The sequence below is a fragment of the Cimex lectularius genome, unplaced genomic scaffold, assembly GCF_000648675.2.
Source record: "Cimex lectularius strain Harlan isolate CLEC.00 unplaced genomic scaffold, Clec_2.1 scaffold261, whole genome shotgun sequence".
Lineage (NCBI taxonomy): Eukaryota > Metazoa > Arthropoda > Insecta > Hemiptera > Cimicidae > Cimex > Cimex lectularius.
In genome coordinates, this window is record NW_019394188.1 from 574,249 (window position 1) to 587,819 (window position 13,571).

A 13,571-nucleotide genomic window follows, 5' to 3' on the forward strand; every position below is an offset into this window, starting at 1 on the left:
TTTACATACTTCATCAAGCAATTTACATTAAAAAAGTGGCAAAAATTTTAATTTTTATGTTTTCAAATTGCCCTGTTCATGGTCGTAAAAAAGTTGTTCCACATGTCTCATGAATATATAACAGATTATTTTATAAGTATTTTGAAATTGAATTACTTTTTTCTGATATTTTGATGGGCCCTAAATTAAAATTTACTGGTATTTTTACACCTTCCTGGTGTCTGAGTCTGAGTGTTATTGTTTAGGGATGATCAAACAATAAGACTGGTTTAAAAAAAAAAATCACATTATTGTGTGTTTGCAGTGGGCAAGGGATTTAGAATTTGATAAATATTTGATTTGATAAATCTGACTGAAGTCAGATTGAATTCATTACAACGATATGGCCAACTTTAGATATATCTGTATTTACATGAAGCTTTTATTACTTTTCTGCGAAAGAATAAAATTGGAAGACATGGAATGTATTAAAAAAACTACAGATATGAGTTTGTTTCTAATTGAGATTTGTATTTCTGTAAAAAAAAAAAATCAAGAACATAGGTTTTAGACATGATTTCAAAGTATGAAGATGACTAATTAAAATAAATTATAAAACTGCCAATAATATATATTTAATTATTTCTGTTATTGTGCGTTTTAATAGTAAAAATATTGGCTTTTGTTCCTTGAATTTGTACAATTTATTTAATATTTATAAATTTTAATGTGATATGTCAATATTTTTGTTATTATGACACGTGTAATTCTGCCTATATACAATTTAAGGTATTATATATTGAAAGTACATTGTTACAGTCATTCTTTTGTGTAAGTCAACAAAAGACTAGATAAGTAAAAACCTAAATTTAAAGCGAATGACTCAAAATGAGGTAAAGCAGTTCAAATGAAAAATAGTATTATTTACCCAATATTAATACAAAACCACCAACACCTTGATAGATTTTTAAGGCTTATTTTACTATATTGAAAGGAAATTAATGCTAAAAATTATACTTTACACTGTTTGAAACTAACTGAAAACTCATATAATAAACTAACTGAATACTCATGTAGTAAAGTACCATATCAAAAAAACAAACTTAGGTATGGTAAATTTCATAAAAAGATTTGACAATCCTAAACAATGACTTACAGAATCTTAATATAGCTTAATAACATAATAATAAATATTAATAAGGGTAATATAAATCGAGAAAACATACAATACTAATATTTACAATGTTTTCGTTAATAATTACATTTAACTGAAAGACAGACTAATAGAAGTGTTAAGACCTAAATATGCTTCTTATTAACTCTATTAAAGACCTTCATTTAGGATAACCCATCAACAGTATTAAAACATTTCTGTTTTAATTTCTTTAACATTGTTATCTTATTATCTTGGTATATTCTTTCCCAAATTAAGCCACAGATTATATAAAATCAATTCTTGGTATTTTAACTCTAAATAAAATGATTAATGAAATGGACCAACTCATATTTTTGAGTCAATTATAATTTCATCACCACTGTTAATGTTATAGCTGTACAATTGTTTGTTAGGAAACTTCATTTCTTCTGGTCCGTGGATGGCTTTCATGTCCTGGTCAACATAAAACAGCTTCATCTTGGAAACAGGGATATTTGCAAAAGACTCGAGTCTCTGTTTCAGCTCACTGACAGTCTGATAAACATCCAATAGCCTATTTTCGGTTTTTGCTCCACAAATAACATTTATCTTGACTTTCCTTTCTGGTGAGAGGTCTATATTGACTAAAGGATCCAGCCTTCCGTGCAAACAGACTAATTCATTATACCTGCAAATAATAAGGCGTTAAAATTGTATTTTGGGGTTATGTGTGTTATAAAAATAATATTGAACCTCTCAGGTCGATCACTTTCAGGCTTGTCCATATACCGCCTGATGAAAGCCCTTTCTGCATCTTCTCTATCATCATCTGTGATGACGCCACCACCATTTAGGGTTCTGATATTTGGTAACCTTGCTATAAGCAACTGTCGCCTTTCATGTTTTGTATATTCTTGAGGATACTGCAAAAAGATTGTTATCATCAGGTTATCTAATCTATACGGAAGAGGAAAAGAAGATTTAAATGCATCTCTATCTTAAGATCATTGTGACAATTTGTTATAAAGACATTTAACCATCTTGCTTTAGCATGGTGAAAAGTAGAAGCAGTAAAAAATCGGAACAATATAAAGTTGTTACCTCAAAAAGAGGAAGTCCATGTATCCTCAAGTGTTCAAGTGATGGAAAGCAGGCTAGCCTGTCGATGTCATCCCAGGATGAAAGGAGTGTGTTGTTCAGATTGAGAAATTTCAAATTCCTGAACCAGTGGTGTGGAGAATCTACGTTTCGACAGTGGCCCTCACATTCACTTTCAGACCTAGAATAGGAATTGGCTCTTTCTGGCGAAGAGCTGGGTGAGGTGACATCAAGTGTGGTGATAGGGCAGTCTGCTAGGATTAGCGAATCCAGATTGGGGAAGGCTTGGCCTAATTTTGAAATTTCCCTCCAGGAGGAAACCGTATTGTCTAACAAGAAATTATATTTATAGAATTCATTAAAAAAAAATTAAAATAGCACATTTCTACCTGTAAAGTATAGCTTCGTAACTCCTTTATGAATTGCTGTATCCTTCTCCAAATCTTCAAGCTCTATGTAGCTGTAGCCGTTAAGGCTAAGGTGAAGCTCTTCCAAACTGTAAATAAATTTAAAATAATTAAATGTTAGACTCTGTGTTGTAATATTGAAGTAACTACCTTGGAAGTTGTGTGATAAGTTTTCTCACGCTGGGCCATTCAATGTAGGTACCGTTTAATATGAGATTTTTCAACTGAGGAAAACCCCCTTGTAAATGTTCATCACACAGCCCTTGCTTGAGAGTATTAAAACTCAGATTGGCAAACTGCAATCTGGGCATGATCCTTAAGATCGTCATGACCTGCACCGAGAGATTAAATTTAGCGACTTGATTAAAAAAAAAGTGAGTCAACGCACCTCTGTCCATTGCGACAAGGAATTTTGTGCGAGATCGAGTTCTTGTACATTTTGGCACTTGGTCCTGAGGTGTTCCTCACATCCGGCTGAATCGATCCCAAAATCGTTGAAGACGAGTACGTGTGGTATGAAGTTGTGCTGCTTCCTCGGAACGTAAAGTATCGGGATGTCCAATTCACAATCTTCCACCTCTCTTCCGTACTTCGCTTCGATTCCTTCAAGTAACGATGGCATCTTGGCAGCCTGTCAACAAATATTAACTGATTTACCTCCAAAAATTTTAAAATTGACACCTTTCCAAAAAACATTGCATAACATTGCAACTGGCACCCACAATAGTTTTGAACATTAGCAAAACAAAGAAAATAATAACAATTCAAACATCTAAGTCCTTGTAAAGTTTAAATTATTGTTCCTGTACTTATTCTTAGTCGTACAACATCCAAACAATCGCTTTAATAAATCAAAATCAACGAGGCTAGAACGGACCTTTATTTCATAACACGGACTAATAAACCTTAGAACTTTAATGTTTCACAAATAGTTTGAAAATCATTCATTCAAAAATCCAAAAACTTGTTTTGCTTTTCGGTTTAAAGGTTTAATTATTCTAATCTCTCTTATTTTATTTATTTTTTTGAAGGTGGTTAAAGAAATTTTCTTTCAAATTTCTTTCGGGATGCAGTGCATTTTTTCAAGTACGCGTTATATTTCCGCAAAATACTCTACTTCAAAAAAAAAAAAATTAATTCAAAAGAATAATGTAAAATTAAAGAATTTTCCAGAAATAAACCATGTACTTTACAACGGCACAATATACCGAAACGTATATTTTAAAATTTCTTTATCATCTCCCAAAAAAGGCCTAAAAATAATAAAATTAAACCATCCATACAAAATAAAAATAGGACGACAAAAGCCAAGAAAATAAGAATATTCAAATGTTGATTTTAACGCAGCAATAATGGACTTCAGTTAAATTTAAAAACAATTTAAAAAATACAATATATTTGCATACTTAAAAAATCAAAATTACAAAATGTTCTGAAATTATAATTTTTTAACAGTATCGTGGGTTAAATCCAGTGTAATGGATCCATGTCCAATAAATTTTGTATAACAAGTGTAAATAAATACATTATTCTTTTTCCAAATAATTTTTATTTAACTGTTTACGGATTTGACTTGATTGATAATATATTTTTTTCTGTGTGAAATGTGACGGAATATCATGAAAATCAATGCATCGCTTATAGTTATAAATGTGAAATTGTCTTTGCTGGTTGTTAGCTAGTAAAAGAAACAGCGAATACGGGCGGACCCGAAATGGCCAATTTTTTACTGTTCAGAACACGTGCCAATTCTTACTGCATGAGGACGATTATCAAAGGCGAAAAGTAATATGCCGTCCGATACTATTTAAACCATTCCACTTGGGAGCAAATAGGCCACATCCGTTAAATAAATAATAAAACAAGATACAAAGGCAATGCTTAGTAACACACTCGCTAAAATCACTTCGCATGATTTAAGGTTTATAAAGGTTATGATTTTTTCTCGCCTTTTTTGTAAAAACTTGTTCAAACTCCGGTTTCGTATGCCAAGTCCCCTCCCCAATGAAAGCAATTAGAACCTTCATTTTGTACTGTAATGCAAATTGAAAATTATGGGAATATTAGAAAAAGCTATTAACAAGCATCAGATCATGGATTATGTACTATTTTTTCAATCGTTGTGAAGAATGAAAGGCTTTAGGGGAAATTGAAAAAAATCAAATGATCATAGGGTGCTAGATTTAATTGTTCAAATGACAAAGTTGCTTCTACATAGAATTTACCCGATCAAATTTATTTAAAGAAAGCCTATAAATAATAAGTTTCTTAGAAAAAATTGAAATACCAACTTAGCCAATAACAAAATAAAGTCGCTAACGTTTGGTTAGGTCGATATAGAAAGCAATACGAGATTATTCAACCTTTTTCCCTAAAACCAGAACTGGTTTCCCTAATTTGTCTCTTAATGTTGTTTAACTGTAATTATGTTGAAATAACATGTACTGGGGATAGGCCAAAATATTCAGAATTAATTTGACATTAGGTTTAAATGAAATATACAAGACCGAATTTGATTCGTGATGAAGCGATTTTTTTCCCCAAAAAACTAAAACTGGTTACCCTAAATTTTCTCAAATAATTTACATTTCCGAGATTAATCTAGTTTAATGTTGGAAACACAAGCAAAATTTACTGAGGGAGTGCTAGCTAACATTTAGAAATAATTTAACGGGCTTATCGAAAAAAATAGAAATATACAAGTCAGAATTTTTGATTTATGATGAATCTCATCATCATCTCAATCTTTTTCCTCCCCTAGACACAAAACTGGTTACCCTATTCCGTCTCAAATAATTCACATTTCAAAGATTTAACTATTTTAATGTTAAAAACAAGGACCGTCGGTGGACGCAACGGTTAAGCCAAAGAAGCGTCGCTCAAAAGACCCGGGTTCGAATCCAGTGGCTCTGCGTCCAAACCCGGCACACTTACAAATGTTTTTTCCCCCAAAAAAACACTGGCACAACGAGGGTTCATATACCAACCTAGTTGAAATACCCTGGGGGGGGGGGATAAAACACAAGGCAAACATGTACTTTAGAAGGAAGATATTAAAAAATTGACCTAGGTTTAGCCAAAAAATTGTTGAAATATAGAAGACAGAATTTGATTCGTGATGAATCGATCCCCTCCCCCCCGAAAAAAATGTTCATCCTAAATTACAGGAGGGGTCAAAATATTAAAAACAACCCCCTAAATTGGCTCAAATAATTTACATTTTTTCTTATTAATCTAAGTTTTATTAACTTTAACCTACTTTAATGCCAAAAGCACAATGCAAAACATGTACGGGGGTTAATAATTATAAATAAAACGTAGCGCTTAATCAGGAATATTTGAAATTAATTACTTTATATATTTGATCAATAAACTTTATTATTATTAATTGAAATATCCCAGACAAATTTTGATTGACAGAAAACTTAGTAATCGTTAAAAATTTTTTTGCCAAAATCACAATTTGAATTTTTTCAAACAATTCTCCTAGTTATTATTTAAGTTTGTATTTTTGAGTTGTTTGTTTTAACTTAAAAAAATACCATGCCGTACGAGTAATTAAACCTTTTTCATGACGATAAAGTTTTATGAGTTTCAACCCATTTTAATGTGGAATAGAAAGCAAAAAATGCTCAGAAGTAATTTGACGTTAGGTTTAATCAAGAAATAATTGAATTACATATACAAAACAGAATTCGATTAGAGGATCGCACCAAAAAATGTACGAACTTTTAAATCTTTATCTTAGATAAACTAAGGTCCGAGCTGTCTTCCCCAGGACAACATATTTCAGAGAGTATTGTTATTATTTAGGTTTTCTTACGCAATGCACAAAACTACATTAATCAATAAATAAAACTAATGCAGGTCATTTCTTGACAGTGTTTTTATGCCAGTTTTTTTAAATCAATGTATTGCGTTTTGTAATGTAAGGTTGAATTGTATTTCAATAGAATAATAATAGTCTGTTTTTGACTTTCAAGTCGTTTGAAATGACAATTATTTAGCTATGTGTTGTAATCATTCAATAATCAATATTTAGCCTTACATTTATTCAAAAGTAAAAAGACGGTTTAATCCTTTTTTTTGCATCGAGGTGAAGAGGGGTGTGTGGAAGGGGAAATGTTACGGATTAGCTTTGCCAACTCTCGTCGGAAGCACAACGCAATAATCATAACGGTACCGCTGACAAGTGATTTTCCGACGATGGCCCCTTTGTCGAATAAAACAAAAAAGGAGACACTTACTGCAGGGAAATTGTATTTTTTTTCTCCCGAGGCCCGTGAACAACAAAGGAAACGTCAATCAGTGGAATATAGGCCAACGGACGTCGCAAAAGGTCAGAAGTGATGTACAAAAAACGGCAAGGGAGTGTCACTCACCAAACTTTTTAGCCTACAGCGGAAAGCGTTTCACCATGGATACGGGCGTCTCGGGCACTGTTTTGTTTACAAGGCACAGCTGTGAACTGACTCGTTGGTGAAAACTGTCAAGAGAGAGCCACTGCGCAAGGTCGCCGTCTCCCTCTTACTGCGCGTCAATATAGGATGAACCCTGATCTTCGGAGAACAGTCAGAACTTATCCGACTCACGGTACACTAATTCTGCTGATTATATCAGCTCTGTTTACAGGCCATTGAGCGAGCCGACAGTGGCAGACTGCATTTTTAGTCCTGAGGATCGTATAACCCGAAGGCGTGTGTCCCTTGATGATATGACATACCATTAGGGGAGAGTTTGAAAGAGGGGTTTCTGTAAACATTGATATAATGCAGAGAAGATCTAAAAGTGGCTATAAATGGAGAGAGTAAATATGTAAAACTATAAGATAGGCCAAACATTATGATAACAACAAAGGTGTCATACAATATCGATTTTGTATTTTGGTCATTTCTGGACATTTTTCTCTCCACGTCTTAGATTTATGTTTATTCGAGCTCCTTTTATAAGTTCACATTGACTGTTTAATGACAAATCTTTAAGAAATTGGAAAGACAAAAAGAAAGAAAATAACTCCGGAGGAATCAAGTAACATCGATTTTTATGAAATAAGCCAAGCAAAATTGTCGATTTCATTACGTATCACGCAGCGATTAACCACTATGATGATAGATTAGTACTCTATTGTTAAATAATAAAATAATAAAGTACTTACTTTTTGTTTTAAATAAGATTTGATTTTTTTTTACAAGAGTTTCACAATTTTGATAATAGACAAAGCGAAAAAAATCAATAGTTCTTTCAAGTTTGTTACAATTCTTTTGTTAGTCGGTATGTTAAACAAAGTATGCTTTTACAATCTCGTTTACAAAACAATACACGTTTTGTGCCAGGGGTATATTCTTTACTTCCAAATTTTGAGAAATATCTATAGACAGATGGATCAGAGATTAGTTTTTTAATAATTTTGCAAACTTTGAGCGAATTCTGTTGATTAGTTAGGGATAAATTAAGGAAAGTAAATGCTTTTTGCGGCGGTCCTTCACTAATGATTCAATCTCCAGATTTGCATACCTTCTTTCGGATTATTTTGATATTGACAAGTTTTATTAAATATGGGGTTGTGCTTTTAAATTCCATGAGGCACTTAAACCCCAGATGAGAATTCCTTGCTTTTGAACTTGGTATAAACAAATTTCTTCACATCCGATCTAAGTTTCATCGATTATACTATTGAGAAAGGATAGAGAAAGCTTCAGCTGTTAAATAATTCCAACAAATTTTATCGAACGTCAAATATTATTGGCTAGCTATGATAAAAAAGAAAATGCTTGTTTTTTATGGTAGTGCACAATACAATACATGTTTAGATTTGATAGACCAATTAAGCACTTCTTGTTTATTGTAATTAAAGATGAGGCTTCAAATTTCATTAAATTGGTAGGGCTACAAAACCCGGTTTTAATTGTCCGTGTTACCAATTTTTTAAAATGGTTATTATTTTGACTCATCCATGACAACATCCAAGCAATATCTATTATCTTAACAAAATAACATGAAAACCAATGAAACCCCGAATGATTTGAACTATTACAATTCGAGTCGCATTTTAAATAGTTTATATTTAAGAGAAAAAAAAAAGAATATTTGGATTCATCCATGGTAACAACAAAACAAGGCCTTTCATTTTATCCACGAAACCCATGGTCGATAGGTTCTATTACGTTTTGATTCACTTTATAAAAAGTTAATGTATGCATGAGTTACATGTGTTAATGTAATGTTAATGTGTACTTAACCATAGTCACGACCAAACGAATAGAATCCAATTTTTACCATGAACCTTCTTTATGAAAGTCTTTATCATTACTACTTTTTCCTATATTCTTATTATTGCTACTATTATTTATATTTTTTGTATTTTGTATTATGAGATTTAGTTCAATTTATTATTTGATGTTAAAGTCAAATCTTCATTAATTCAAATGCCAGATTTTTAAAAAAATTGTGACCTTTTGTTATTCTTAGGGGACTCTAGTCCCAGAATAAAGTATTTTCTCTCTCAACTACGTTTGATTCAAATATAAACATTTCAGAAAAAAATTAATCACCCATTAGTAACAACCAAACAATACCATTCTAACCGCGAATAAAAGATTCATACTATAAAGAGTCTACATTTTAGGGGAAAATATTTGGCTTTATCATATATTCATCATTAACTCCCTTTTTCCAATTTGGAACCATGGTTGAAGTTCTATTCCTTTTTGATTCGTACTTTTAATAATTTAAAACCAAATACACTTGTAGAAAAAAAGAAAATGTTTTAATATCTAATCATGCCCATCTAGGCTTTAAATGTTTTTCATTGACGTTGAGAGTCTGTTGACTGTTGATACTGTTGATAATCATTAGATGCATATACAAACTTGGTCATCGATAAATGGTCATAAAATGGAAATTGATTGTTATAACGTTTTAAAGTAGAAATCTGATTTCTCAGAATAGACATTTTTTACTGAACCTTTTTGTCTTTTGATTTGTACGTAACGCCTGATTGTACGTTTTCCCTTGAAATTGCATTCGTGCATTAAAATAAATTCTATTCGACGTTATTGGTTTTGTTGTTGGCCAACCTCGCTTAGCCGGCCTTCACAGTCTAGCCGGCATCTTGCTTTCACTGCCGCGATGATATTGCTTCATCCGTTGTTATTAAATAATGCCAATGCTAGTTTCAGGAGACCCGCTCCACAAAGCCTGACCCATTTTCGCAAAAAGAAAATACAAAGAACTGAAAAGAGTGAGAGAGGAAAAGGAGATTCGAAAGGTGAAAAACGGCGTACGATTCACTAAATGCCACGTTGCATTGACTGCATTTTAAAAAAATATTTCCGGTTTGTCACACCGAGAAGTCTGTCCTCGATGTTCCGGAATTATTTTGCAAACTCAATCGATATTCTATTGCCATTGCATTTGCCTTCTTACGTACATATTTATGTTATTAGTTTATTGTATTATTTTGGTATACTTTTATTTGTACTTGTAAGTAAAATCGAATTAGGGCATCCGAATAAGTTAGATTTAAAACTGCAACAAATCACATGTAATGCACACGAAAGCTGGGAAAATTTTCAAACAATACAACACTGAAGCCATTGCATGTTGCAAATAATTGATAGTTGCAAACAATGAAAACGTTCTTTTTATTCTAGTTGACGTTCTTTTTATATTGATCTCACATCACTTTTCCTGGTCCGTATGTTCTCGAGTTTTTTCCAGAATTAATGTGATAAAACAAAGGAAAATGGACGATGATGAAGTTTCAAATCATCAAGCATCTTTTTTAAACTAAATCAATTTTGGAGATTTTCTAGTGGTGCGGATTTTGGGACTATTGTTCTCTGCTTGTCTTTAACTAATTATGGGTCAGTTTAGATTAAAAAAATGAAACTACGGATATGCTAATGGTGATCACAGATTATCAAGTTATAGAGTTTTATTAAATTAATAGACTACACAAAGTATACGAGCAGTCTGACAAAGAAACACTCTAATAACAATAATTCGTCGACATGCTATACTCAAGATAATGATACAAATCAATTAATAGACTAAAAGCAGGCCCTATCCTATATCAGAAATGGAGTTTGGTTTCTAAGATATAAAGAAATGTTACAGTATTTATTGTCTTCATGTTTTCTGATACAATTTTGCCTAATTACTGTATTACGTTTCGACATTACTTGGAAGTTGCCAATGTTGTTGCCACAGCGAGGATACTCGGACGATGGATAATCCATTTCCATCTTCTTTTACCAAATACCCGCATTTTTGTGAACTATTAACCAGTAACAGTTTGGTACAATCAGAATAAAAGGCTTGAGTTGGGTACTACTTCGTTAATGGTTTATTTGGGCAGGAAAATTATCAGTCGAAAAGCAGCATAACAGACTTTAAGTGAAGAGTGGTGATAAATTTTGATCTAACCGCTATCAAAAAACAGCTAATTAGCATTGGAAGAAATAAAAGGTTGGAGACGTTTCTTGAAAGGTGATGATGCTTTCTGGGCGATGTTTGGTGAAGGGTATTAGTGAAAACTTGGTTAATCTCTTATTTTTTTATGCACTATCTTAAAGCACCGTTTAAGCTGTTAAGGAGGGATTGGACTACTTTGATAGCACTCCATTACCTTAATTATTTTAGATAATCAATATCCTATATCGTAAAAGATAACAATAATCTTTTTAAAAAATTATGAGTTTAAATAACAAAATTTTTAATAATTGTTATTTATTGCATCAGGCGAGGTCATTTTTTATTTTTAAATTAATCTGAACGAAAGAAAATAGAGTAAAAGATGCAACATGTGCGTCGTGTCTAACCTTTCTTCTTTGATTTGATGTAAAATAGAAAATTGTTTCATTCGTAATTTTCTAATTTCGCTCTGGGGGTCTTCGCCCTGGAAATTAAAGGTCTGATTGCTATTTAGCAATTTGAAATAATTGTTTTAACAATTCCAGCAATCTTTTATATCAGAGGCGTCAATCTACCCCGTTGGTTTCCATTGTCACTACGATTCTTCGCGGCCAATTAAGCCTTGTTTTTGAAAAAGACCTGGGCCATTGTTTTCTACTCTGATGTTTGCTTTCTTTTAATTGTGATTCATTAGAGCATGAAGATTTGTCTTGTAATGCAATTATGCTGCGTCCACAAAATAACAATAGATATGATTTAAAAGGATCCTTGTTCATGCGACCTTTAATCGAGTTATCACATTTTCAAAAGTGCAAGTCTATAAGATCATAGAGATAAAATAATAAATAACAAGTACCTTATCAGACGAGAAAACTCTAAACTTGCTGAACTATCATTTTGATGTTTTGTTCCAATTCCAATGAATAGGCATTTCTCATCATATTTTCTTCCTCGATATGAGAAGAAGGTTATACAGTCAGGTGGCATGTTGGCTAAGGTTTCCCATAAAATTAAGTTTAAGATAGATAATTAAGTAATTAAAACCAAATTATCTAAGATATAATTGGAGATATTATGTATCTAGTTCATATTTGTTCTGTATGCTTTCAATTTAAATTTCAATGTACTTGAAGTACGTTTCAAACTTGTTAAAAATGTTTATATAAATTACAAAGCTCGTCGAAGGAACTGAGTCCCTCAACTTTGATAATTTTTCAATGTATGTACATGTAAGTAATACAGATAAAATGCGCCAGAGGGTAACACAATTCGGCATTTCTATTGATTTATCTTTCTATAGAAGTGATAGTCCAAATGCAGTAAGTCGAATGTTTTAAAAATTTATTTATTCTATTCATTGTTATCTGTACAAAATATGCATTAAGCAAATAGTAAAATATAGTGCAATATTTGACATTAAGTTTCTATTCAGCGCGTTGAAACCAATTTGTTGATCGAACGAAGTCCCAATCGCTGAACTTTTGCGTACGAATGGCCAGGGACACAAGCCTTACACAGTCGTATTGTCTAGCTTCCTCCGCCCTTTTCGGTTCGTTCAAAAGTTCAATAATATTTACTGAATGTCTGTTTAATTCAAAGATGTAAGGAAACTCATTTTTGTTGAAAACAATGAAGAACTATTGGCCAAATAAGAAACTTTACGATAATTATGGTTTGGTTTAAATAAGTAAATTAAGATAAACATTTTAGTGACAATTGAGATGCATGAAAGTATGTTTTAACCTTTATTCTCATGTTTATAAATGTTAAATTATACTTGAAATTTTAAAATTTCTTTCTTTGTTTATTTTTTCTTCAGGTAAAAATAAAACATGCAAGTTTATTTGCAAACGCACTTGTTTTTATCTGTATTACATTCTGTTTTTTCGGCAATAGCTAGAAATAGAAGTCCTTGTGCAAGAAAGCATTAACGTTTTTTCCAAATACAAGTCTAAAAGTTAGGATTCGTATGCTGCCAATTGCTTTCAGAGAAGAATCATAAGAAACAGACACTTTCCAAAAATCCAATGAACCGTTAACACTTTGGACCGCTAGACTAAGTTAATTAGAGGTTTGCCGCAATAGGTTCGAAAAAAGCTCATAATTTGGCTTTAGGTGGAGGGTATTTTGCCCTTCGAGCTTGTACCAAATAGTAGGATTATTTACTATATTGACTGGCTCAACAACTCAATATTCTGTATTTTTGAAAACACTTGACTAACGGAATTAGACAAACTTAACCAGGAATGAAAAGGCTTCTTCTTGCCTCACCTTGCTTATAACCCTGCCCTTAATGTCGCACCATCTGATTATTGATTTTAGTTAATGTTTCGAAAATGTCGGCTGATTGATTAAAGAGGCAGAAAAATTTATGATTTATTTTTGATCAGTCTGATGAACGATTTGTTATATAATTTTAATGGATTCGCAATGGTTCGAAAAAAGCATATATTACGGATGAGAAATTGGATATTACGGCACAATGCAGCTATAAAGGCCCACCATATTGGCCTGGAAAATGATTTATCCTCTTATCT

At 32.2% G+C, this 13,571-nt stretch overlaps 1 protein-coding gene and 1 long non-coding RNA gene across 4 annotated transcripts in view; one reads left to right on the top strand and one right to left on the bottom strand.

Moving 5' to 3' along the window:
• LOC112128213 overlaps nt 1-13,571 on the top strand; it is a 50,491-nt gene that overhangs the window by 2,329 nt on the left and 34,591 nt on the right. The window lies entirely within an intron of this gene.
• LOC106671021 (tubulin-specific chaperone cofactor E-like protein) overlaps nt 1,467-13,571 on the bottom strand; it is a 35,300-nt gene continuing 23,195 nt past the window's right edge. For 2 of the 3 annotated variants that reach the window (XM_024230059.1, XM_014401766.2), the window contains exons 3-8: nt 3,008-3,250; nt 2,770-2,951; nt 2,602-2,708; nt 2,216-2,541; nt 1,868-2,037; nt 1,467-1,802 (exon numbers count right to left, since the gene is read on the bottom strand). In XM_024230059.1, the coding sequence (XP_024085827.1) occupies nt 1,481-1,802; nt 1,868-2,037; nt 2,216-2,541; nt 2,602-2,708; nt 2,770-2,951; nt 3,008-3,241 (1,341 nt within the window). In that variant the 5' untranslated portion in view covers nt 3,242-3,250 and the 3' untranslated portion in view covers nt 1,467-1,480. Of the gene's footprint in view, nt 1,803-1,867; nt 2,038-2,215; nt 2,542-2,601; nt 2,709-2,769; nt 2,952-3,007; nt 3,251-7,001; nt 7,110-13,571 lie in introns of those variants that run through there. The other variant, XM_014401767.2, reaches the window with a different exon arrangement.